At 30.5% G+C, this 24,929-nt stretch overlaps 1 protein-coding gene and 2 long non-coding RNA genes across 3 annotated transcripts in view; 2 read left to right on the plus strand and 1 right to left on the minus strand.

The window, feature by feature from the left end:
* LOC121127198 (protein tweety) overlaps positions 1 to 24,929 on the plus strand; it is a 29,742-nt gene that overhangs the window by 2,997 nt on the left and 1,816 nt on the right. The window contains exons 3-4 of the mRNA XM_040722538.2: positions 13,860 to 14,041; positions 17,928 to 18,087. Of these exons, the coding sequence (XP_040578472.1) occupies positions 13,860 to 14,041; positions 17,928 to 18,087 (342 nt within the window). The remainder of the gene's footprint in view (positions 1 to 13,859; positions 14,042 to 17,927; positions 18,088 to 24,929) is intronic.
* LOC139906763 (uncharacterized) lies at positions 2,854 to 3,786 on the plus strand. The gene is made up of 3 exons (XR_011782650.1): positions 2,854 to 3,067; positions 3,137 to 3,395; positions 3,480 to 3,786. It is a non-coding gene; the product is annotated as an uncharacterized lncRNA (long non-coding RNA).
* Positions 5,335 to 24,929, minus strand: part of LOC121127201 (uncharacterized) — a 29,856-nt gene continuing 10,261 nt past the window's right edge. Inside the window, exons 3-8 of the long non-coding RNA XR_005867636.2 lie at positions 9,122 to 10,092; positions 8,367 to 9,070; positions 6,300 to 7,611; positions 6,107 to 6,244; positions 5,991 to 6,044; positions 5,335 to 5,696 (exon numbers count right to left, since the gene is read on the minus strand). This is a non-coding gene — a long non-coding RNA (uncharacterized lncRNA). The remainder of the gene's footprint in view (positions 5,697 to 5,990; positions 6,045 to 6,106; positions 6,245 to 6,299; positions 7,612 to 8,366; positions 9,071 to 9,121; positions 10,093 to 24,929) is intronic.

Genomic DNA, 24,929 nt, shown 5'->3' on the forward strand with positions numbered 1-24,929 from the left:
TTATTTTTCCGTGAATCACGCCCAATCCGATGAATGAATTTGTCTGAAATTTTTCATGTAGCTTCTTAAGACTCCAAAAATGGTTCTGGCAACAATTTTTCGGCCTTCAAGGCCATCGCAGCCCTTAATAGCATTTTTCTAAAAAAAAAATTTTTGACCAACAAAAAGTCTATTTTATATAAAAGCATAAATAAAGACCGTATAATTTTAAGAATTATTCTCGTTGCATATTAAAATGAATTTTGGCACACTTTTTTAAAAGAAGGTTTTAAGTTTGGAGAAAATTAACAAGAAGAGAGAATTTGATAATAATATTAAAGTTGAGCAAACTAATGATACTAAAATGGAAAGAGGAGACAAGATGGTGGAAATAAAAAGTAAACAAAAACTAAGTGTATGAATTATGTTCAGGATTCATGTAACCTCGATCAAAAATATAGATTATAAATACCCTTCGTATATTATTAGAGTCTAGTATTAAAAGTAAAAAATTACTTTTATAATTTTTTAGAGCATTATTATGATTCAGATACTATGAAATATAGTTTTAATTAATAGTTTATTTTTCTGGTTTATTCTAAAGTAAAATACATAACCCTGTCCTAAATGTTGACTTCTATTAAATTACATTGGGTGAATCTTACTCAAAAGACGTGATACAACAATGAATAGCCTAAGAGATGAAAAAGCGCATATACAGAATTTCAGACGAATCAGAATTAGAGATAACAAAAAACATTCTTGATAAATATACTCGACACCTCTTTCCCTTATAGTCTGTTCAGAGCAAATTGCAGTTCAACTTGATTATTTTTTCTTCTTTAACCTTATAATTATTTTTTTTGAAAGTGTGCAAAGATACGTAACATGAAACGAGAATAATTCTTTGTTATATTTTATATGAAGCGGAAGAGTTAAGAATTAAATTGTAATTTCCAAATTTTCCGGACAACCCTACTCTAGTCTCCATTAAATGATTATATAGCTGACCACAAAGTGTCACCTAATTATTTTATTACTTGTATTTATCAACAAATTCCAACAAAAATTAACAGAAAGTTTGAATGATAATAATTTATTATAATTTTATTGTACATGGTTTTTTTTATACAGGTTATATTGACGATAAATTTAATAGAATCTTTTGTAAAGGTGGGTTCACTGATGTGCTTGAGCTCTTATTTAGCATGCATATCTTTTTCCTCTTTTTGTTATTATTATCCTTAAATTTTAATTTAAAGAAATAATTATGAAGTGAAGTGCAATAATAATAATATAAAGGGATAAATTATGTGTGCGTAAGCAATTCAATGAACCTATATTTACACTCATGTAATATCAAATTGCAGGGAATGACTCACCTCAAGGTTGAGCGCGCTCCCGCTCAGTTACTAATTATGTAAGCGCACAAGATTAATAGAAATACAAGGTTAGACCATCATGTAATCGGGCTAGCTACAATTTTCAATCTCATGTTTTGTACCGACTGCTGGGCAAGACAGGCAGATTTTAACAAAACACGCAAACATTCATCTACTATGACGTCAATATTAAAAGCGTGGTGGAAGTCGAACATTAGTCGTACACGCGTTATGGTATAACCTTGTATTTCTATTAATCGTGGTAAGCGCATATAATTGTCATCTCTTGCTCGTTATTTAAAACAATACGCGCTCGCTCAAGAATTTACAGCGCCGCTAATTAATGCTTTGTCGTTTAATATACCTACTTATTAGGGATAAATGAATTACATAAACAAATAACAAAATAATAGACTTTTTTTAATATTCAAATTTTTAATGATTAGGGTTAGGCAAGAAAATAGATAAATATCTCGATCATAATTATAATTAGTTGTGAATAATTTTAAATTTAAAAAAAATTAATTCGTCTCGCTGCTTAGGAGTCGGTTCATTCGTAGTTGACTCAAAATAGATGGTAAAGTAAAAAGTTCTGAGCGTTTTTCCCATTATTTTTACAACAAAATTAAGATTTAGGGCTATTCTATTTTATAAAATAGGCGCTGTTTTGTTGGATAACCTTAGTCCATTTTGAATGCAATTTCGTATTTCATGATTGAAGAAATCCTCGTCCCTATTGGTAAAAAACTTGACCAGCTCGTTTTCACAAGCCTCTCTGGTGGCTAGTTTTTTTAATTTTGAAAATTCTAGGAAAAATGATAATAACTTGATCGATCGCCTGCTTCAATATGGTTAGTTGTTGACAGTACAAGTCCTAATTGAAGTTTTCCCCGATGGGAACAACTCCTATTGATAATATTTATAAGACTTGGACCAAGTATATTTAGATATCCTGCTAATTTTTCGTTAGAAACATCACAATAATACCCGATAAAGGTATATTCTGCTCATTATAGACAAGTAGAAATGTATCAAATGAATCCATTTTATCTAAGATAGTAGAAACCTCAAAGGGTTTTAAGTTATAAAAGGAAAAAACTACAGTTGAGTGGAATGGTTGCATGGCTTCCAGAAAAATGGATAGAAAAAGTTATAAGGGAAATAACTCCACCTTGAACTTTTTTTCCGACATTTACGAGATAAATTCATAAATTGAGCTATAAAATACAATTTTATGGGTATTTCAATACATTTTAATGAATTTAGTTAATTGTATCGTCTAAAAACTTATCATCTATACGACGTCATGATTCAATGCTAAAATAAATTTCTTATTCATTTGTAAAGTTGGTGTCAAATTCCTGTAATTTAATACTATTTATTGATTTACAATAGTTTTAATGTATTTATTGATTTACAATAGTTTTAATGTATTTATTGATTTAAAAAAGTGAAATATTCATTATTTATTAAGTATTTGTCATTTTTCTAGCGTATAGAAAAAAGGGGCGTTATGCTTTTCATTTTGCCTTAAATTTACTAATAAGATAAGGTTAACTGACTTGATCATGATGGTGTTTTTTGCATCGATGGGCAACGCACTCAATGATTTTGTCGAGTTAAAGAAATGGGGAACGCTGTTCATAAATATTATTTATCTTTTCTTTCTCTGTCTGATGGTCTGTGGAGCACAGAAAAGCTGCAATGTAAGTTAATTTCGTTACCGGTATTTTTGTAGCTAACATTTTTTCTGTTGGTATTTTTTCCTCGAGTAGATTTTGTCGCCTTTCTATGTTTTTCTATTATCGGTCCGAACTTAAAAGTTGCATCTCGATCAAATTAATTATAGCTAGGAGAAGAAGAAAAAAAGGAATAATGATAAAGAAGTAATCTGTAATTTTGTACTGTTTATATATTATTATAACTAAGGAGAAGGAGTAAGGAATCGAGGATCTGGTACGCTGACTCCATTTCGAAAGGACTCAGGACTTTTAAGAAATGAAAAAAAAACACCTCCATAGATAGGGAGAAAGGGTAATTATAGCTTTTGTCCGATGATGGTGGGTAGCCTCTTATTTCTCTACCCTATCTACTTTTTCTATCAATGATGTTTAATAGCTCACGAAGTTGCATCTCTTTTCTTGGATTAATCTCACTTGGCCTTAGTCTTATCCAGGGAGTACTATTAATATATATGGAGAGTGAACGTCTTTTAGGAAATACATGGGTTGACATAAACAATCATCTCTAGTATATCTACGTAGCAAAGAAAACAGCTAGATTTGATAAAAGATAATAATCTAATTAATGATTCGACTAAACGACTTTTTATTTGTGAATCTATCTCATGTTCATGTATTCATAAACAACGTTTGTTTGCTGTATCTGTAAGGAACTCAATAAATAATTAGATTGAAGCTTTTAATTTTGTGGTTTTTATATCTCTAAATTTTATCATTCTCTGAAACAGTATGTTTCTTGTATTAGATAAAGGGGATTCGTATTTCCAATAAGTTTTTACCCCGATTTTTGTATTATGTCTGTAAATAATCATCCCCTAACTTTGAACCTTCTGTATTACTTATTACCAAGTAGACCATTATCACTTTTTAACTTCATACACCCCGAGTCACAATTATATATGATATGATGCATAGTATAATATAATATATATTATATAATATGAATTGACATGGTCTTAGAGTTTTAGATAGTTTATATCTATTGTATATTATTCAGTCCTTTGTATATAGTTTGTTCGAAACACTACTAATATTTCACTTTAGAACATTCTATAAAATAAGTAACTTCTTCACTCTTTTATGACAAAAACACAACCCTTTTATTTTAACAGTACACGGATGAATTAATAATAAAAAAGGACAAGAAACTAACTTACACATATAAAAAGTGAACTCCAGAAAATAATATAATAAATAATAATAATTAGTTAAGATTAGAGGCATCACATATATGTGTACTTATAAAGTCGACGATAACTCAAACTTTAAGGGATATATATGAAATGAAAAGTGTAAAATTACAATATTACTAAATAATGAGTCCTTTCGAAATAGACTCAGCATACCAGATCCCTGATTCCTTACTCCTTATAAGTTATAATAATAAATAAACAGTACAAGATTACAGATTACTTCTTGATCATTATTCCTTTTTTTTTCCTCCTATATAATTAATCTGATCGAGATACAACAGTAAAGTTCGAACCGATAATAGAAAAAATATAAAAAGCCAGCGAAGATGTCATGCGACAAAATCTACTCGAGTAAAAAATACAAGCGGAAAAAATGTAGGGGCGAAAATGTTAGTGATAAAATTACCTAGAACCATTAATTTTAGTGTCTGAATTTATACTAAGCTCTTATTTACTTCGTTGTGGTTGTAGAGGATTTTGAAAGAAAGGTAATCTACTATCTCCACGCAAATTGCAATGTCTAACCCTTTCTTTTCTGAGTTAGTGATTTTGTCAAGAGCAAATTTTGGAGTTTTGATTTCTAATGGCCCTGCGGGTAATGATTCTGTAGATGGTTTTTGTCATAGAGATCTTGTTTAAATAGAACAAAAAAAAAATTACTTCTTTTTACTCAGTCAAGTTGATCAGAAGGTAACCTAAGTACTTTTTCTGTTTACATTTGAGTGTGAGCGGTCCCAGAAAGGTTATAACTAAAGTTGATATTATTGTAGAGAAAAACATGTGCAAGGAAAAGGGGGGAAAAAAAGACATTTAAAGATTGTTTAAAATACTCATGTGATTATCAGCTGCCTGCTTTATTATGATTTTTGAGGGTATTAGGAAAGTATTTATTAGCAAAATGTTTAATGAAAATATACTACATATAATTGACTTCGACGTTTTTTATTCGTTACAGTAGATTTGAAAACGTCACACTCCATGAAATTGTAGTTCATTATGAACCTTATTCTCAGAATAATAGCTAATGAAACGACAAAGTAGAGTATTTCGAAATATATTTGAAGTGCCAAGTTTAAAAAAGAAGGCTTTAATTAAATATAATCTACATACTAAAAAATATACCATCATACATTTATGTTAAATATACAAAATTAAACAATTGGAATCATATAACTAATAACAATAAATGATATATACAGAATATTGAAATAATAGATTGATCCAAATAATATTTTATTGTTCCGACATCAGAATCCAGTTAAATATGTCATAACTTTAGGGTGCAAAACACAAGTGAGACGTGGAGTTTAATCAAAAAAAGATAATCACCCCTCTTCTTCATGTGGAAGTTGCAATATACAATTGTGCACAGGATAGATGTATCTACCGATGAAATCTAACTAATTATTAATAATAAAGTAAATGTCAAAATCATAAAATTAGACAATAAATATACTAATATAAAAAAATGTTAGAAATAAATCCATCCTAAAGATTTAGAGCAAAAACCAATTATGTAGTAATGTCCGGCGATATTATTCCTTATTAAGAGCATCAAAAAAGATTTTTTCCCCGTTATTTATGTTTATATAACAACATACTATTGTCATCAAGGATATACACAATTGCTAATTATAATGCTACACCCAATGCAACTACCCCTGTTGTTTTGACCATTTAAGCAGTTTTTTTACCTTTTATGAGTTTTCTGAACACCATTTCTTGGAGCCTATCAACCATAGCTAACCCTTAAGTGATAAAAAATGAATATTTATTGACTATGTAATATTGGAAAACCTAATGATCATACCCCAGTCTTTAAGTGAGTAAACTAGTCTTAGACAAACTAGTTGCGAACCATCCAAAGCTACTACCCCCGTTGTTGTGACCATTTAAGCAGTTGTTTTGGTATTTAATGAGTCGTGTATCTAATTCTTGATATGTTTAGCTAAAATATAATCATATTTAATGGTTAGATTTATAAAAAAAAATTGAATTCTTACCGTTAGATAGTACAAAATTCTGAGTTCCATTTCGAAATTAGTTAATATTTTATACTTTTAACAACTTGATCATCATTTGGTGTGGATGACTCAAAACATTTTTATATGTATTTCTATAAATTACATCAGTACCAACATCCTCCATTAATTTAATGATGGTTCCTAGGGAAGGAATAGGTTTACCTGTGCATTTCTCCATAAATTTTTTGAATGTAGATGATTAGCAATGGATAAGGGTATATACATCCAATAAGCATCTTTGTGAGATCAGAGTTAATGTCTTGCTTTATTCATCATTAACTTGATTTTTTAGATGAATATCCATGCTCTTGATATGAGATGAGGATAATGAGTGGCGTGTAATTCTAGACAGGGGACTAAAGGTACATTTATATCGACAAATCCGACAAGCCATCTGTTTCTCATCCGGTAAAATTTGTGTAGATATTGAACCTATATGTGTAAATTGGAAGGAGTGGTTGTATTTTAAGGATCTGGATTTGTCTCTCATCTTCTGGAAGTTATTAGCATCTGTATTGATAGTTAGGATTTACGATTTGTCTCCTGTCATCAATAGAGCTACATTTCTCTCAGACCTGGTAAAGCCAAAGTATCGCCCTCTATTTGATGATATTGCAGTGAAATATGACTTTCTCACTACTCAAGTTGACACATGAAAAGATAATAACAGCTACAGAAATGAACATAGTTTTATAAGATCAGTATGAGTAATCAATGATGTGGCAGAGAAGTATGAAACTAATATGTAATCCAGAGCAGATAAATTTTCTTACTAGAAGTTATGTAGTATCACAATGAATTAGTGATATCTTATCTATAAAAAATGATATATTTTTTTTGTTTAGTTGTTATATTATATGTTACTACCAAATACATCTTAGCTATTGCGGACCTCAATCCAAAATATATTATTATTTTTTATTTGATATAATTTAAATAACAATGTCAAGTATATTAAAATACATTTTTAATCCTCCGTTAGTTAACCTTTTTATAACCCGGAAAGTAAACTGAATAAATTAGAAACCACAATTATTTTGTTAAATGATGAACACTTCAATAATTAGAAAAATTACATTATTTAAATTTGTATCTCATTTGTAACTATTCCCTCCATTTTACTCTCGTAAATATCAATTATAGTGCTGAAAATAAATATTTCATGGAGAAAAAATATATTCTTTTTTTCTACTTATTTTTAATAACATGAGTTTGTGGTAGTGTTGTCCTTATTTATTTGGTGTAGTCCAGTTCCTTAAGACTGCCAGTCTTTCGGCTGCCAGTGCTAGAACTAAATAAAGAAATATAGTAGAGTGACATCATTAAGAACAAACTATATTAGTTTTTATGGCTGATATGTAAGACTAAACTCTACCATACCGAGAATGAACTAGACGGCACTGTAGTTTTCAGTCCTTAATATGGACTGACACAATACTAACTTGGGGTTTTAATATGATGTAATTTGTTTTTCTTACAGTAAAAACATTCAATTTTTATTTTTGATAAAAAAATTCTATGAAATATTAATTATTAAATCCAAATTTTGGAAATCTAATTAGTTCCTATCCGTTTCGGTGTTTGCATGTATTATATAAAATAATAGCTAGAATTTTACATTTTTATAGCTACCGTTGTACAGCTCAGTCCTCAGATAGAAACAAAGAATAATCCAAGAATTTCAAAGGAAAAACAAAATGAATGAGCTTAATAAACTCACAAAATCTCTATTAAAAATTGCATATTAAACGAATATATTATTTACTAAGGCAGTATCCAGATGAATTAAGAATTGAATATTGATATGGTCGTATGTGTAAAAGAATAAAGACCAAAATATGAAATTATAAAATACTATATTATATACATATAAAACTATCCTGTACAATAAATAGAATAAGACTACTAAGAAGAGGAACTTAAGGAGTTACTACTTCTAGAACACCATATTAACTTGATCCCCCCCTTCGGAAATTTATCATATTGATACGAATTAAGGGATGTGTCCATAAGATTGTATCTACTGAGCTTGATATAATAGCTTACTTTCTGGTTCGAGTTCGATGGCGTTGAGTAATGTTGAATTTGTTCGATAATTATTTTAGTAAATTATCATCGTAAATGATATCTTCAGCAATTTGGAGTTACGACGTTGTATCTATTGAGCTTGATATAATAGTTTACTTTCTGGTTCGAGTACGACGGCGTTGAGTAAAGTTGAATTTGTTCGATAATTATTTTAGTAAATGACATCTTCAGCAATTTGGAGTTACGACGACTTGAGCGAATGTGTCCCTCTTCTTCGTTAACGGGGCTTGGACTATGACGTGAGAACCAGTTGACATTATTCTTTGAGTAGGTGTAAATCTGTCATAGTAAAATTTTCCCAGTGATATTGTTTTTAGACGTATTTGGTCTGCTTCCTTTGATTTAAGTTGCCATCGTTTGTTAAAAGATTACCTATGGGCAGGTACTTGAGATCTTAAATCCCAAACAAGACACAGTTTATATCATATAACTTCTCTACTTTAAAGTACTTTTAGACGGCGAGCAGGAGATAAACCATCATTCCTTTGGGAATTTCTCAATTCAAACATTGCTGAGTAGAATTCGTTGCTATTAAATCCATTAGTGCATTTTGGAGAGTAGATGTAACAATTTTTATTGTTGTTTCAGCATGGCCATTGCTTTAATGATTTTGCAATTATGAAGGGTTCCATAATACAGACCATTCAATTGCAATGTCTCCTCTATAGGAGATGGAAAATAGAAATAGAAATAAATCACATGGGATATCTTACAAATTTGTAAGTCCCGAAAGGAGTAATGAATGTTGGGAATTCTTAGGAATCGGAATGTAAAGGAATCTTTCAATATCTTTTTGGTAAATCTATTTGAGCAAAATAACGATCTTCTTTACTAAATCCAGTAGATTTTTTTGTATGATAAGGCGTATGCAACACTAGAGAATGTCTTTCAGGCCAGACTTCGTTTTCTGATGAGAGGTTGGCATTTGTCGAAAAGGAATTCATATTTTTGGACATAGGGTGAGGAAAATTATCGTGTATAATATTGAAATTTTGACATGTTTTACGGTCAAGGTAAAATCCATTGACTTTTTAACAAACAAAAATAAGAGAAGAAGCTTTTTGTTCACTCTAATCAAATAAAAATGAAGGAGCATATTTGAAAGCTAATATTGTTTTCATATTTGTATAAGTTGCTTTATATTATATCTAAAACCCAATAAAAAAACCAACTTAAAAATATTTGTCGTTAAACAAAAGCTTACTTTTTCAGCTTAATTGTTAATTTTCTTATGGAATATTTGCTAAATAAGGAATAAAAATTATAGCTTGAAAAACTTCCGAAATGAAATATAAACCAAATCGGAATAATTCATTTTCAAATAAAGTATGCGACAGCCAATCGTGCAGTAATTGATTCCCGTGTACAATTTTACCCAGATGGTCGAAAATAAAAAAGGCAGATAATTAAGAAAACTCTAGTTTATTGGGATGTGATATGCTATATTACTTCGCAAAATGGCCTCCCTTGGGCACCAGCATGGGCTCCATCCTAGCGCAGAAGACCAAGTATCTCTTCCTCACAAAGTCCTCGCTCATGTCTTCCTACTCCTTGTCCACCGCAGCCATCAGGGACTCCACATTGGGTTGAGAGGTCGCACAACCCTGCCTCTCAATGGCGCCCCACAGTCCAGGATGATCAGGTCTGTGTTTGACGGTGGTCAAAAGTCATTTCACCTCCATTCCTTCAGGGTCGTCCGCAGGATCATAATTTGGTTTTTTGATTTTATTTGAAAAAAAAAATTTAATATTAAATTTTTTGGGAAAAAAATTCAAAAATGATATTAGAAATATTCATCTCTTTTTTTTAATTCAAAACTATTTACAGAAAATTATTTTTCCTAGGAAATAAAATTTTAAATATTCAATTTATTTTTTAAATTTCAAAAATTGGCCATCTTTCTCATGCTCTTCATCGGGCTCCTGTCTATCTACTCCTTCACCGAGGCAAAGGGCAATCCTTTTTCAGATTCTTCGCCATGAAGACGAACCTCACCGAGTAGCAGACGATACTGACAATTTCTGCCACCTTGGGCGTTGAGCAAGTTGGATATCCTTTTTCTTTGAACCTTCATCTTTACTCTCGATCGTAATACGAATATTGGTTTGTTCTTTTTTAAATGTTTTAATTGGGTTATAGAATTAGCTCATATAACTTAAAACAGTTTAAAATAAGGGGTACGAGCTTTAAAAAAATTAAAATCCTACTGCGTGATTCATTTCCGAACACGGTACATTATATATGAAAATATTTAAATTGGGATTAATCTCATGGGCACTAAAATTTTAAGTAATAATCGACTACATTATACATTATATTTAATTTCATAACTTTTTTCAGGCAACCTTACTTTGCTTATTAATTGCATTATTTATTATAGTAATAACATTCCCTAATAAAAGTAATATAACAAAAATTATTAGTTAAAAAATAAGGCCTTTCATTTTAATTGATTTTTGTATGATATGCCGATTTCTATAGGAGCTGTATTCAAAAGTACTCAAATTATTTTCTTGTGCTGCAATATTTTTTTTCAATTTTTGTTACCTTACCCTTTCATTGATATAGTTATTTCACGTCGAAATATGGTTAAATTGTATCTATAAATCGTGATTAAAAAACTCTGCTGTAAATACAAAACCAATTTCGCTTGTATTGGATCATTCCATATGAATTCAACGAGAGCATATCACCCTAGCCCTTCAGATTTGGATGAGTTTTGGCACAAAACTTAAATTCATGAGTAGATTAAGTGTGTCAAATTTGAGTACATAATTTTGAGTCGTTCATGAGATATAGATACTCGTCGCTTTATTGTCTTTTTACCAGACGCTACTTTTTCTTGTATATATTTTTATTCAAAAGAAATTTGGTACTTAACTATTTTGGAGTGTGAGAATTCCAAAAATGAAGTCAAAATTCCAATATTTAGATTTCTTATTACCTCAATTTTTATTTAAAAAAAAAAAAACTGAAATACACTAGCAAGTACTTGATTAACATTAAAAAAAATTGCCCAACTCTTATGAAAATGAAACTTTGGGAACATGTTAAATATAAATAAGGTTATCACTGTTGCCAAAATTCGTGTTGGTTTTTTTATCATAGCTCCCAGTGTGGGATCTCAAAGTTAGGTTACTTTTCTCCCAGAATTTGGTCCATTTTACTTACGTTTTTATATCTTAAGCTTATTTTATTTGACATGGAATGCCCTTATGTTCATTTTCGTGTTCTACGGCTTAATAACAATTGTAAATGTGGTTTAAGCCGATGGGAGTTTCAAGAAATTTTGTTACATAATATAATAAATTATGTATATTATAAGGGTTATAGCACATATGGTACTTCCAACATAGAGCTTCATACTCAGTTCTCTTTTATCCATTCAAAAAAAAAAAAATCCGAGAACATACACTTAAAGAGAATCTTCATAACTTGTCATTTCTAAGTACTTATTCCTAAGAAAACTAGATTTTGGAAAGAACATTGATATCTCATTTTCAAGTTGTAGATTGAAGTCTTAATTTTCAATTATACTCTACCTCGTAGAAATTACGAACTATGTGATATTTTTCTTGTCTCCACAACTAAGTGTCGAAGCATGGAGGTAAGCTAAAATGTTTATATAGGAGGCTGAATAGATTTTGTGGGGCATAATTAATAACTTTTAGAAACTTTAAAAAAAAAATGGCATCGAATAGTATAATATTCTATTATTTATTTATAAAAAAACATAGAAAGAGATAATATTGTTTCTTACTGAATTAAGCTATATTGGATCAATTGGTTATAATTCTTATAAACTCTCTGTTTTCAAGGCTATAAATACAGTCAGACCTCGTCTAACTAGTAACTACCACCAAAGTTCAGCGTGTCACTGCAAAAAGCAGCCATATTCAGTTTCTAAATTTAGAATTCTTACAAAATAGGGAAACATGGTTAAAGAGGTTACCCGCAATAAGCATTCGCTTTTTCTGTTTTCCTTGTCTGGCCCCTTAATATATGTTTCACCATCAGATAAGTTATAGTCATATAATCAATTGAAGCTTTTTAACTTTTTATAATACCCCTGAGTATCCCAATCCACAAATTCGAACATAAATCTTATAATTGGCCAAGTATGTTTATAAACTAGTAGTTTTTTTTTCTTCTTTGTCATCAAAAAAATATTTTAATTTCTTCACATCTAAAAGTATTAATTTTACTGTATTAAGAAATGTCAAACAATTAAAATTCAGCTAAACAACACACGGATATAAACAAAAATGAAAAACTGGCAAATTCAGAGATGTGGTGAATAAATTATATCATGAAGAGGATCTTGAGCTAGTTGTGACAAATCATTATTAGTTAACATTCTATAAGTATTGTTTATTTATATTTCCCATCGATTAAAAGGGAGTTGAGGATTATAACTGCCTGAGAGACGAAATCATGGAGCCGCGAAGGGAGCTCTTGGTTCTTGTACTTCACTGCTTATGTTATGCATTGTACTTTGGAGATGAGCTACTCAATCTTCCACCTATCTTTATATGGTGACGACGTTACAATGAACCAATCTGAGGGACTCAGTCTGGCCTCTAAGTTAATCCAGATTTCTTCTTCCGTTATTCTAAGGATCGGAGTATTTTTTTCACATTGGTAGTATAGATGGAACGACGTTTTCATCTTCTTAAGGCAAAAATAGTAATATCTCTCTTCGGAATCTTCCCTGAACTTGTTTGTAAAAATATAGGCCGTTCCTAATCTATACCTCAGCCATTTTTGACGTGCATAAATGTATGGAGTCTTCATAATGACGTTAGGATTCGCTTGTTCCATGCCCTTGCTAATTCCAAGCCGTTCGAATCTTTGCCTTGCGATAGATTGTAGGTCCTTCTCTTCACGACCAATACTAATTCTTTGAAATTGCTTAATCATTTTGTTTGGATTGAGTTATATGGCAGTAGGTCGTTAATATATATTAAGTAAATATATGTAGTCATCAAATTAATGAGATTTAAAACAAAAAATCATCTCAGGCCTTTTAAATATATGTAAATTGTCCTTATCTGTCTGTTACTCTCCTAGAGTATTTGAAAAGGTAAGTTTGGTTGTTTTTTTAAATAAAGGTACCATACGTGATGGAGAGTTAACAACATTTGTTTTATTTTTCTGTACGTAGATAGTATCAAAATACGAATGCCAATACCAGTTTGGGTATCATAATAGATAAGAAAATATTGACGCCGTGATACAATTTACTATTTAAAATGTTTCTTTATGACTGTTTCATATTTATTCGTTTGTTTTTAAAATACTGTTTTAAAAAAAAACTAAATTTCCAAATTTTCTAAATTTGCTTTAAAAGATCAAATATTTTTAAGAACTCTCGTTATGGAACTTAAAATTATATAATGATATGTGGACTTAGATATTATTAAACGTAGTTCTAACATTTTTTGTTTATAGACTTCACAACGAGCTGTACAGGATATTGGCCTTCGAGTTCGACGAATCTCATCTATTGCTCGTACATATTACCCTCATAATGATGTCAGTCCTTATCTAGATGATCTAGAACAAAGTAGTGAAAATATTGCCAAATTAGTTGGGGACCTGGTCTCGTCTTTAAAGTGTGATCAAATATACAGGTGAGTCGTAAATTTACATGACTGTGTATTCTGAGATTGATGCATTTATAATACTGACCAACAAATTTTTACAAACTTTGTCTTGCATTAACTTTTCAATGAAATTTTAAAAAATTACTTAAATAATATTTGCACTTTAGTTTCTACAAGGTATTGTTGTATAGATACTTGTATTTATTGAAATTCCAAATTTATTGGAAATATCTAATTCAATTGTAATTTCCGCCTTGAAGTTATGAAACTATTGTCGGATATTTTCTGCTACTTCTGTGCTTTGTAAAGGGAAATAAAACCCTCCATTATTATTTAAAAAATCTTCCTTTGTATCATGAATCGTAAAAATGGTGTATATCATAGCGAATTCCTTTAACCACTTCGTATCTATTAAATTCTTGAAGAAAGAACATATGTTCTTCATGATATCAATGATGGTACATGAATCAAGGATGGTTTTCTCATTTTTACTAGTAAATATTGATTCCTCCTCTATTAATAACCTTCATATCTAAGGTAGCGCAAAATGTTCGGCCTTGGTGCAGACGATATACTTCCGTCATATTTTACGACACAATTTCATAGAACTTGAGGTAATATTGTCATGTGAAGGAATAAATAAGTTGTAGCCCAGCGGTTCTAATTGCACAAACACAATTTTACCTCAGAATATGTTGGTGTCTGAATATTTATTTAGTAAACAGCACGTATGTGTTGTTGATTAATTTATACTCGTTATTATTCTTAGCAATTGAGTCCTAGAGTGAAAGATGTATTTAGTAGTTTTATGCTCATAGAAAAGTGGTTCAAGTATATATATATATATCATAGTCTACACCCAAGGCGGTTACTATATCTATCATGCGTTTGCAAGCAATTTATCTATAAGAAAATTTCATATTATGATCTTCTAATTTCAATTTTTCTGTTAAATCCATTGTATATATAATTTTATATAGTTTCTATCTCCAGTTCTAACATTATTTTTCTCCGTCAGTTTTTGATTGGTCTCAAAACAATATTAACATCAAGATCATCCTTCAATAATCTTATCACTTAAAAATATAGCAGAAATATTTAAATTGGTGGATGCATCTCCTCTGATTTCTCTGTCGAATACCTAGGAACCTTTAACAGGTTATACCTTCATAGTTAAAAAAATATGACAATCGAAAATCGTGCTCTTTTTGTTATTACAGCATGAACAGTGTGTGTGTTTTTTTGGTTTTTTTTCAAAAGATTTTTATCATATAACAATTATTGAGATCGAAACTATCTTGGGATAGAGGTGTCTCAATCATATCTTGACCAGAAACATAGGAGCTTCAACACATTAAATCCAAAACATTGATTCATTAGCATGTGCCATTGAATGTCAATCGACATTCATTGATTGATCAACTCTTTAGTACTTCTTCTTAAAGCATTTTTTATCTTTCTAATTTATTTGTTAAAAGGTTTTTATTCTTTTTGTTATAACTGTTCTAATAGCTGTTTGAGACAACTTTTAACACATCCTCATAATTGAATGAATGAATTATTAATTAATCAACGCTTAATACCTATACCTATCGTCTCTGAAACAAGAATATTTCAAAAGGTTGACAACCTCCATGATCAATATAAAAGCGTACTTAATGTGAGCAAAGACATCAAAAATTCAGCTAACTATATAAAAAAAGTTAGTACTATTCTAAAATGTATTAAACCAATTATTCGATATTGCTTCACGGAAAAATAATATATAAAGTATATAATATAGTTGAAAATAACATTGAGCCAACTCATCTTATGTATGAGTCTTGTGAAACCTCAAGTTTTACAAGTACAAGCACGTCTGATTATGAAGAAAGTTTGTTAAACAGATTTCTAAGGAATTATATAAATAATAATTCAACAAAAAGTCTACCAGTCTTAAGCAAAATTTGTATCTGAGCTGCGATTTATAATCGACACTATTCAATTTCATGCAGAATATTATTATGGAATGATAGAATGGGGAAAAAATGTTACAGAACCGCCAATGAAAAGGCACTTGACAAACAAGTCATACAATATACAAGAAATAATAGAACCAAAAGGAAAATATGAAAACTTTGTGGATATACCATGCCACGCCCAGACAGTAGAGCGTACGATAAAATTTGTAACAAATTCATCGGAGAGCGTATATGGAAAAAATAATATAAATTGATTTGTAGAAGTAACTTTAGCTTCAAGAAAAAAAATGCTTGTGTTTGAACCTAAGGCTCTATGTAAATTTTGAAAGTTTTGTAATCCTAACTTAATATGTACGTGTTTTTATTGTTTTTGTTTAAAAATTTATGAGAATATAATAATGATTAATTAATAAGTCACTTGTCATCCGTTATTGTAAATGACTCAAATTTTTAGGTTATTGGAGATATGATGATAAAAATTCATATTTATATGAAATTTATTACATATAAGGTGCAAGTCATTAATTAGATATTTAGCAAAATTCTATATTTTTCTATCTTTCTATCCGAATTTCACTAGTGAATGTAAGGGAATTAACTTTTTAATCAATTACTATATAAATTATTAATTGAAATGCATTAAAACGGGTGCGTGTTATACGGGAGTCATCAAAAAATTGGTATGAATTTTCCCTTTTTGCGGCTTATATTATCATTTTACGAAAAAGTTTAGTTAATACTATATATAGACTGCACTAACATCTAGCAGTTCTATATTTAAAAAAAGATGTATATGGGTTTATCAAAGAATATTGACAAAATAAGGGAAAATTATTATTTTTTCAAATACTTTGAACAAAATGTGCCAACTGAAGATTAAATCGTTGAGCGATGAAATTTTGTACGTCTTATTTTCATACCTCAAGGCAACTTTTCCGCCCTTTATTTAATCGAAATTCGAAAAAAGTTGAAATTTTTTATTGTGTTTGGGGTAAAAAAAGTTTGGGAACCACTGTCTTAGGGATCATGTATTTGCGAGCTTTTGTGCACTACCATCCAGTTCAGCCTGATAATTAGCTTGACAATGAACAAAGGGATCTCAACTTTTTGAACTTATGTTTCGGTGAGATTTTGAAATCATATGGCCATTTTTCCTACATAAAAATATTACAAAATCGATTTTATTTGGAAAATTTGTTTACAAAAAATACAAATTTTTCTTCCAATGACATCTTTATTCAGGAAGGAGCTGGTGGTATCTCTGAGGGAAAAGATATCTGAGTTTTCTTAGTGGTCAGCTACATAAGAGGCAAACTTGTCAACCGATACAGCTGAGTCACAGATACATTATAGAATAAAAGATTGTAGCTTATATTGAGACATAACTTCAACCGTCTATTTTTGCAATCTTTAATATTATTCTTTATTTTAAAATTTTTTAGATATTTTTCTCATAAGAGGTAAAAATAGAAAAATTATATAAATGAGCGAAAATTCGAGCTTCTTCTTAATTGATGAGCGCGCTCTTGCTCAATTAAGCGCCATGCTCAATAATTATTGGCATATATTGCATTTATTTATTCTCCTAAAGTTTTAGTATGGTAAAAAAATATTCAAAACTAGCTTTAGTAGTAGATATTTAGTATTTATTTTTTAGAAAAAAAAATCAACAGTCGTCGTTTAATTAAATTTTGGAAAATAAATAAGTAGGACACTGCATTTATCTGAATGTGTTTGAATAACATAATATAGGCTGTGGTGGTTTTTTTTAATTACTTCTTTTGCCATTTTTCATAGTATCCCCCTCCCCTCAGTAGGTATTTTATATTTTAAGTTAAATTATACCAATTTTTCATCAGTAATTAATTTAAATTATATTTTGATAATGATTTTGATACTTATTTAATTTTTATGTGTCTTACCATTAATTTTTTCACCTTTATGCTGATTAGGTCATACAACACTGCTTTGGTATCAATTTGTGACAATGGGCTTTTAGGAATGATATTAATGCTCATCTCTTCTGTCATTTCTGGATTGTTTTTTACTTTACTTGTATGGTGCAATTCTCACACTTGGATATATTTTAAACACAAAGGCAGATATATAAAGGTATAATACAATATTATTATCATTTTTGAAACAAATTTTATTTTATTTGTTTCCTTTCTGTATGATTTGTGGTTGATAACATTAAAGTTCGGTATATATATATATTTTTTTTAAACTATACCTTGCAGAAAAGGACTTTGAGCAGTCGGAGAAAAAAAAACTAACTCAAAAACGAGGTAATCTGATGTTGTAATGGGTTGAATTTAAACCTGCAAGACCTGCTGTTTAGATATAAATCATTTAAGGTGGGGTTGTGTATTTTCAACCTACAATTCTAACAAAGATTATCTCGTAGTAGTTCGTGAAAATTTTTTTTGTAAACAAAAGTGTTACTATTAAGGGCTCTCAAGTCTTGTACTATATGCTAGAAAGTCTATCATTTATGATACTTCTATTCCATGCATTGTATTTCGAACACATTTATTTAAACATAGAAAAGGTACTTGAATGAGGCCATGACTTTTTTTGGAAATTAATATTAAACGTAAGGGTTGAGAGTCGTAGATTCTGTAATTTCTATCACATTTTGTTATTTAAACCGGGGTGAGGAATATAATGTGTTTTTTTTTAAAACGTTACTTCACACTTAAAAAAATAAATAGCGGAATTTCATAATAAAACGTGTCAATTGGTGAGTTGAAGGGGTTATGGGCAATTGTATGGGTCTTATTGTAAATAAACTTCTAAATTTAACTAAATACATTGGAATATAACGTATTTCATAATTAAGTAGATCAAGCTATATACTTTTTTTTAATGTGTCTTTAATTGGTCAGATAAAGTTTCCCCGATTAAGTATAAGTAAACATTAGAGTATTACAATTACTCCTGTCATTAAAGTACATATACATTGCGTATTAAAAAAATCATGGAGAAAAACAGGTTTGCTATATGAAGCCTGGAGTTTTATTTGACCTATCCATTTAAACCTTTGGAGGGCCATTGTCATATATTTGGACATTTAATTATCAAAATGGTCATCCCAGAATGCGTTCCAGGCGGGATTAGAAAAGAGACCCATATGATGATGTTGTGGTAGTCCACTACTTGTTGGAAGGTGCCTGTCATAACATTTACATTTGGATGACTAATCATGCACGTCCTCTTATCTAGATTGCCCTTAATTGAGCAGGATGATGTGGGTTTTTACTTCACTGTGAGTATTATAGCGGCTTTTTGGGCCTTATCAGACGTCGGCCGGACCAAGACTTGCACCAGAGTCATTTTCTTAACACCTCAAGTTAGTTCACCTTGTACTCACGTCATCAACCTTGAAAATGTCCTTAACTTTTTGGCCATTAACTGATATAACTGCTATACACTCAGGTTTTTTTTCATTTTTGCTCATAACTAAGCTAATAAAATTCCAATTTCAACGTGAAGCACTTCGTTTGAAAGTGTTGTTATTATTATATTTTATCAACCAGTACTTAAATAGTTATATTCAACGTAACCTTTCATAAATTGCGTTTTAAACTTATTTGGGGGAAAAGATTTTTTGGGTATTATTGCCATTGAGATCAAACCAAGAAAGGTGCAATTAGTACCATAGGACAGCTTTTCCTTTCTCCTACATTTTCAGTCTGATAGATGCTAGTATAAATTAATAGCATGTCATTGAATTTAAAATCCTTTAATAATACAAATCAACATCCTTCTTATCTAAAGTTCCAAGCATAATGTATATTTCCTTTTCAAAGGAGCAACTGAAAGAGAATCTACGTACATTGACTGTTATGAAAATCTGATGTATTTTTTAGCAGGCTCGTTATTTTTTTTAAATTGGAGGTCTGAAGAATGAATATTCTATTCCTTGGCAGTTGGCATTATTATTTAATTCCTGAGTAGTGAGCATCCTTTCCTAAATAGATTCAATTATATTCAAATATATGGTAACCCTGAGGAGTCATAATTGTATGTCCTTGTTGGAATCAGAGTAGAATTGGGGATCGACATTAAATTAATTCTAGCAAATGCCTTTGATTATATACTTTTCTCCTACATTCGTTATCACAGCTGATCTAATGAAACGTCATGAACATTATTATTTCTCTCCTCCACAACATTCTTCTAATTGTCAGGGCTACCATGTTGATTTTCGTTTATTTTTAATGACATGCCCATTCTATACTGGATTTTTATCGTTACCCATTGAGTTCACAAGAATAATTTTACCCGAACGTGTCGTCCATCAGGGCAAGATATAATTTAGTACCATGTGTTTTTGTCAATAATTCTATAATAGATACCATTTTCCTTGTCGGGTTGCAGAGTTCATAAGATGTGAGACCTGCAGGCTCTATAAATAAGCCAACCCGCCACGACTAATTTGTACCTATAATTCTAGGATCTAAGTTTTTTTGAAATTTCTTAATTTCTGTTGATCAAATATATTACATGTTTTATTTCATCTTAAGCCATGAATTCTGTCTTTTTGAAAGTTCTTTGACAATTTGGAATGATGAATCAACATCAGTTTTTGATGCATCTTTTCTTCATCAACTCTTATATTAGTTGTTTGGTAAAGGGGTGCAACATATCTTTCCACGTGTTAAGAATGTACATTAGTAGGAATGGATACCCTAAGAGGAAGTGTTTCTATTTTTTGAGGGGTTCTACAATTGCATAAGCTTCCTTATCTATGGCAGAATGACACTCTTCGGATTTTGATAGTGTACTAGAAAAAAATGCAACAGTCCTCCCTCTCTGACTGAGAGTGGTTCCGATGGCATAGTCCGATACATCAGTCTCAACAATGAGATTTTGGGAAGGATCAACAGCTACTACAACAACTTAAGAAAGTTATCTCTTCAAATCTTCTAAAACTTTTACAGCCTCTTCACCGAAGGATAATTCATTAGAATTACAAAGGGGTTGTATTTTCTCTGAAAAGCTAGGTAACCATTTGGAATTATAAGAGAGCATGCCCAAAGTTCGTTTTATTTCTGACAAAGATCCAGAGATTGGCATCTGCAATAAAGGTTGTAATCGCTCCGCATTAAGTTTAATTGTTTGATTTTCCACTGTACACCCGAGCAAGTGAATCTTGTGTACAGAGAACGAACTCTTCTGTGAGTTGAATGTGAGCTGATATTTCTTCTTTGCATGAAGAAAAGCTTTTAAATTAATATCGTGTTCTTCTTGTGTAGAACCAGATAAGCTTACATCATCTATTAAGGCGTAGGATTTATCAAGCCGTTCTTCAGATATAACAAAATATATTATCCGCTGAAATCCGGCAACACCATTGGTTACCCCCAAATGGTACACAAGTGAACTGGTATAGTTTACCTTGAGCTTCAAAAGCTGTGTATATTTTCTCTTTTTCTTTATAGTAACTCGGCGGAAAGATCTTATGTGATCTATAGTACTGAAATATTAATTTTTAGCTACCTTCGCAATTATATCTTCGATTCGAGGAAGAGGATTAGCGTCGAGTAAGATAAATAATTTATTGTCTGTGAGTAATCGATGACAAGTAGCTTCTTGTGGGTTTCATTACTTGTTATTATTATTTGGGCTCTCCAGGGAACATAATAGGTTCAATAATTCCTTCTTCAAGGAGACTTTCAATTTTATCTTTAATTTACTTTTTATCAGCAGGAATATGTCTCAGAGATCTAATGGCTATAGGTTTAAATGAGGGGTGTAAGTTTACAAAAAGAGAGGGTAGAGGAACTTTCATACCAGCTAAGAAGTTTTTCTCCATTCTCCGAAGATGACAACAACTTTGGAATGTAATTTAAAGAAATCCTGTCCGAGGATGCAGTCGCAACATAGATCATCGATAACCAAAATTTTGAAATTGGAGCAGTTATTATCGTTTAAACTCACCGGAATGGAGCTACTCCTAACTGGTTCAGAAGAGTGAGCAGTAGAGGCAATAGTGATCAGAGAATTGGTAGTCCTGATAGACTAATATATGGTGAGAATACATGCCAGTAATGAATGAATCCCTAATATAATCTTCTCTAATCTGGTCAATTGTTAGCTTTTTAAATTGACATTTTTTCCCCCAAAAGCTTCAGTACTTGAAAGAATTGTTTAAGAGATTCACTTAGACTCTGGCTTCGAGTAGCAAGCTGGTGTAGAGAAAAGGTATCATTGTTCTTCTTGATATATACGGAATCCAAGACACACACAGCAGGAGAATATGTTTAACACTCAAATATATATTCATACACATCAGAGCTGATATAATGAGACAGGAGTTTCCTGAGTTTGGGAGCCAGCATGAACCACCCTCGTGATGAAATTCTTGAATGAGTTATTACCAATGTGTCCAAGGCCTAGAGGCTGAGGCGTTGCTGGGATTAGCTTCAAGACGCTGGAGTTTCATTGTGTTTAATAAATTTGTGTGAATTTTAGCATTTTTTTCCAATAAATTGAAATAAGAAAATCACTTAAGTTACCAAATTTAGGCTGTATTAAGTACAAAATGGATCGAAGTCAGAAACACAACAATGAATATTGATAACACACCACAAGCAACAAAACTAGGGTTGTTAGTTCACCTAACATAAGTGAGTAAACTCACAAGCCAACACAATAAATTTTTATATCAATCATAATGATCTCATGTGTTCTCAGAAGTTTGGATTCTCTTTCAGATTTATTGTATTCTAACAAATTAACTATCAGTAGAGGATGTAAATACGGTGATCCTCTCTCATCCTGGCAATCAATTATCTGATCACTTTTCAAACTTTATTAGAAAAGCCCTTCCAGACATAAAACCATAGTTTTAGAAGGTGATCAATGTTTTAGACAAATTTTGAAAACAATCTGGACTGAAAATTTATATGATAAAGTCAGAGATCCTTTCTCTTCATACGAGCGATCTTAAGAATAGTTATTTTGTAGGAGCTTCTGTTCCTTGACTCCTTGACATAGATGGTGCTATGATGTAGGGGAACAGACAAGGAAGTTCTTTGGAAGTCATCAGTGGGATTTAAAGCTGTAAAAAATTTCCTTATGTAAAAAAAAAACCCCTGAAAATTAACGTTATCACTCTGACAAATGTTTGAAAGGAGAGCAGCTTAGCTGTAAAGCCGTTTCATTAAAATAGCTACAAGCAGCTGTGAGATTAAGGAAATAAACACAAGCTACACTTTATCTCGAATAAGGGCATATGTGGGAATTACTCAGTTTTCGATCCTAGATTTTATTCTTGAGCCCAACAGGGAGTTACACTATTAACTCCACAAAAAATTATAAGGGTTACTCTCCATTTTTTTTTATTGTATACACTTTTAGTAATACTGAGAAGTTCTTTCCTCACGAGTGAAAAAATGATAATAGGTTCAATAAATAATAATAATAATAAAAAGTGCTCAGGTTGCTAAAAACAACTAACTATTACTCTAATAAATCTTTACACCCCTAGTCATCAGTGAAGTGGGTGAGCACAAAATATCTACATTGGTCTGTCTGAGGGAGGAATGGGATCCTTGGACTGATGACTAATTATCTGTCGTTTTGAGACATCGTTTTTTTTTTTTTTTTTCTTCATACTATTCAAGAAAGCTGGATTCATTCAAGATATGAGAGTCGTATATCATGGCTAAATAAAATAATCACCATTTTGTAAGTTTTAGGGTGGTTCTTTTTAAATCATCTATGTACTACACATAAGATCTTAGATTTAGAACAAACAAAAAAAAGTTAAATGAAATTCTTATATATATATTTTTTATGAATTTTTGAAAGATAATTTAGCATTTATCTGTGTTACAACGAAATTCAAGTTCAATGATACATTGATTTCCGTCTACCTATTTGTTTGTTAGTGTTTCCCCATCAAACAATGTGACTGATAAACAACACAATTTTAAGTACTTATATTTTTTAATTAGATTAACTTAATATTGCGATCTTTTCTGACTTTGACGTTTGTGACCTTTTTCTTACCTTTATTTGAGAAAAATCCTATACAACATGATTGTATAAATAAAACACAAAGTTGTGTAAAATAAAATAAAAATGCTAAAAAAATTAATAGGAGGCACTTTTATAAAGAAATTACTTTCGAAATCATTTGAGTCCGAGTAGAACGAATGACTAAAAATATATATGTATCTTATTACAATTTTTATGTATCAAAATTTTACTGCTCGAAATTTGTAAATGGGATTTTTTGACCAATATGAACATTTTGAGACATTTAAATACTGAATATTTCGAACATTTAAAAAAAAATGCTTTACTTTTAGCCCCTGCTTCTTTATGATTTTTAAAATAATATCAACGGCATAAGCTTTACTTGGTCATCATCAGTGAATGAAAAATGAGCACGTCATAAGTTAAGTCATCATTTTAACTTATACAATTTTATTATCGCACCCTTCATAATGCGCGCATTTTAACTTTTCTTGTAATTATTCAAAGAAAAATCTAGTTTTTCTGATTTTGATTATGTTTGTGCATCAACAATATAATTAACTATAACATACATCGCTCACATCATCATCATTGTACAATTGATTTATATTGATATGTTATCAACCTGTTGTCAAATTGAATTTCTTGGACTCTATCTTCTTCAATAACTAGTTAAAGCATAATATAATCTTTTATCAAAGTACAATGCCCCCTCATACATCTATAGTTGTAATCATTTTCGTCAATCATGTAGGAAATATTTTTACTCTGACGTCCTTGATGATAAAAAATCTGATATTGTTATTAAATTAGCCGTGTGTTTTCAAATAGTACAGTTGATTCAAAGTGTAGTTGATGTCCAATTGTAAGACTACTTAATAATAGTTATAATTTATTAATTAGTTAGACTATGCTGGATCGGTATTTTGTAGAGAGCAAGGGAAAGGTGCGGGTGAGAATTA

The sequence above is a fragment of the Lepeophtheirus salmonis genome, chromosome 12 (assembly GCF_016086655.4).
Source record: "Lepeophtheirus salmonis chromosome 12, UVic_Lsal_1.4, whole genome shotgun sequence".
NCBI lineage: Eukaryota > Metazoa > Arthropoda > Copepoda > Siphonostomatoida > Caligidae > Lepeophtheirus > Lepeophtheirus salmonis.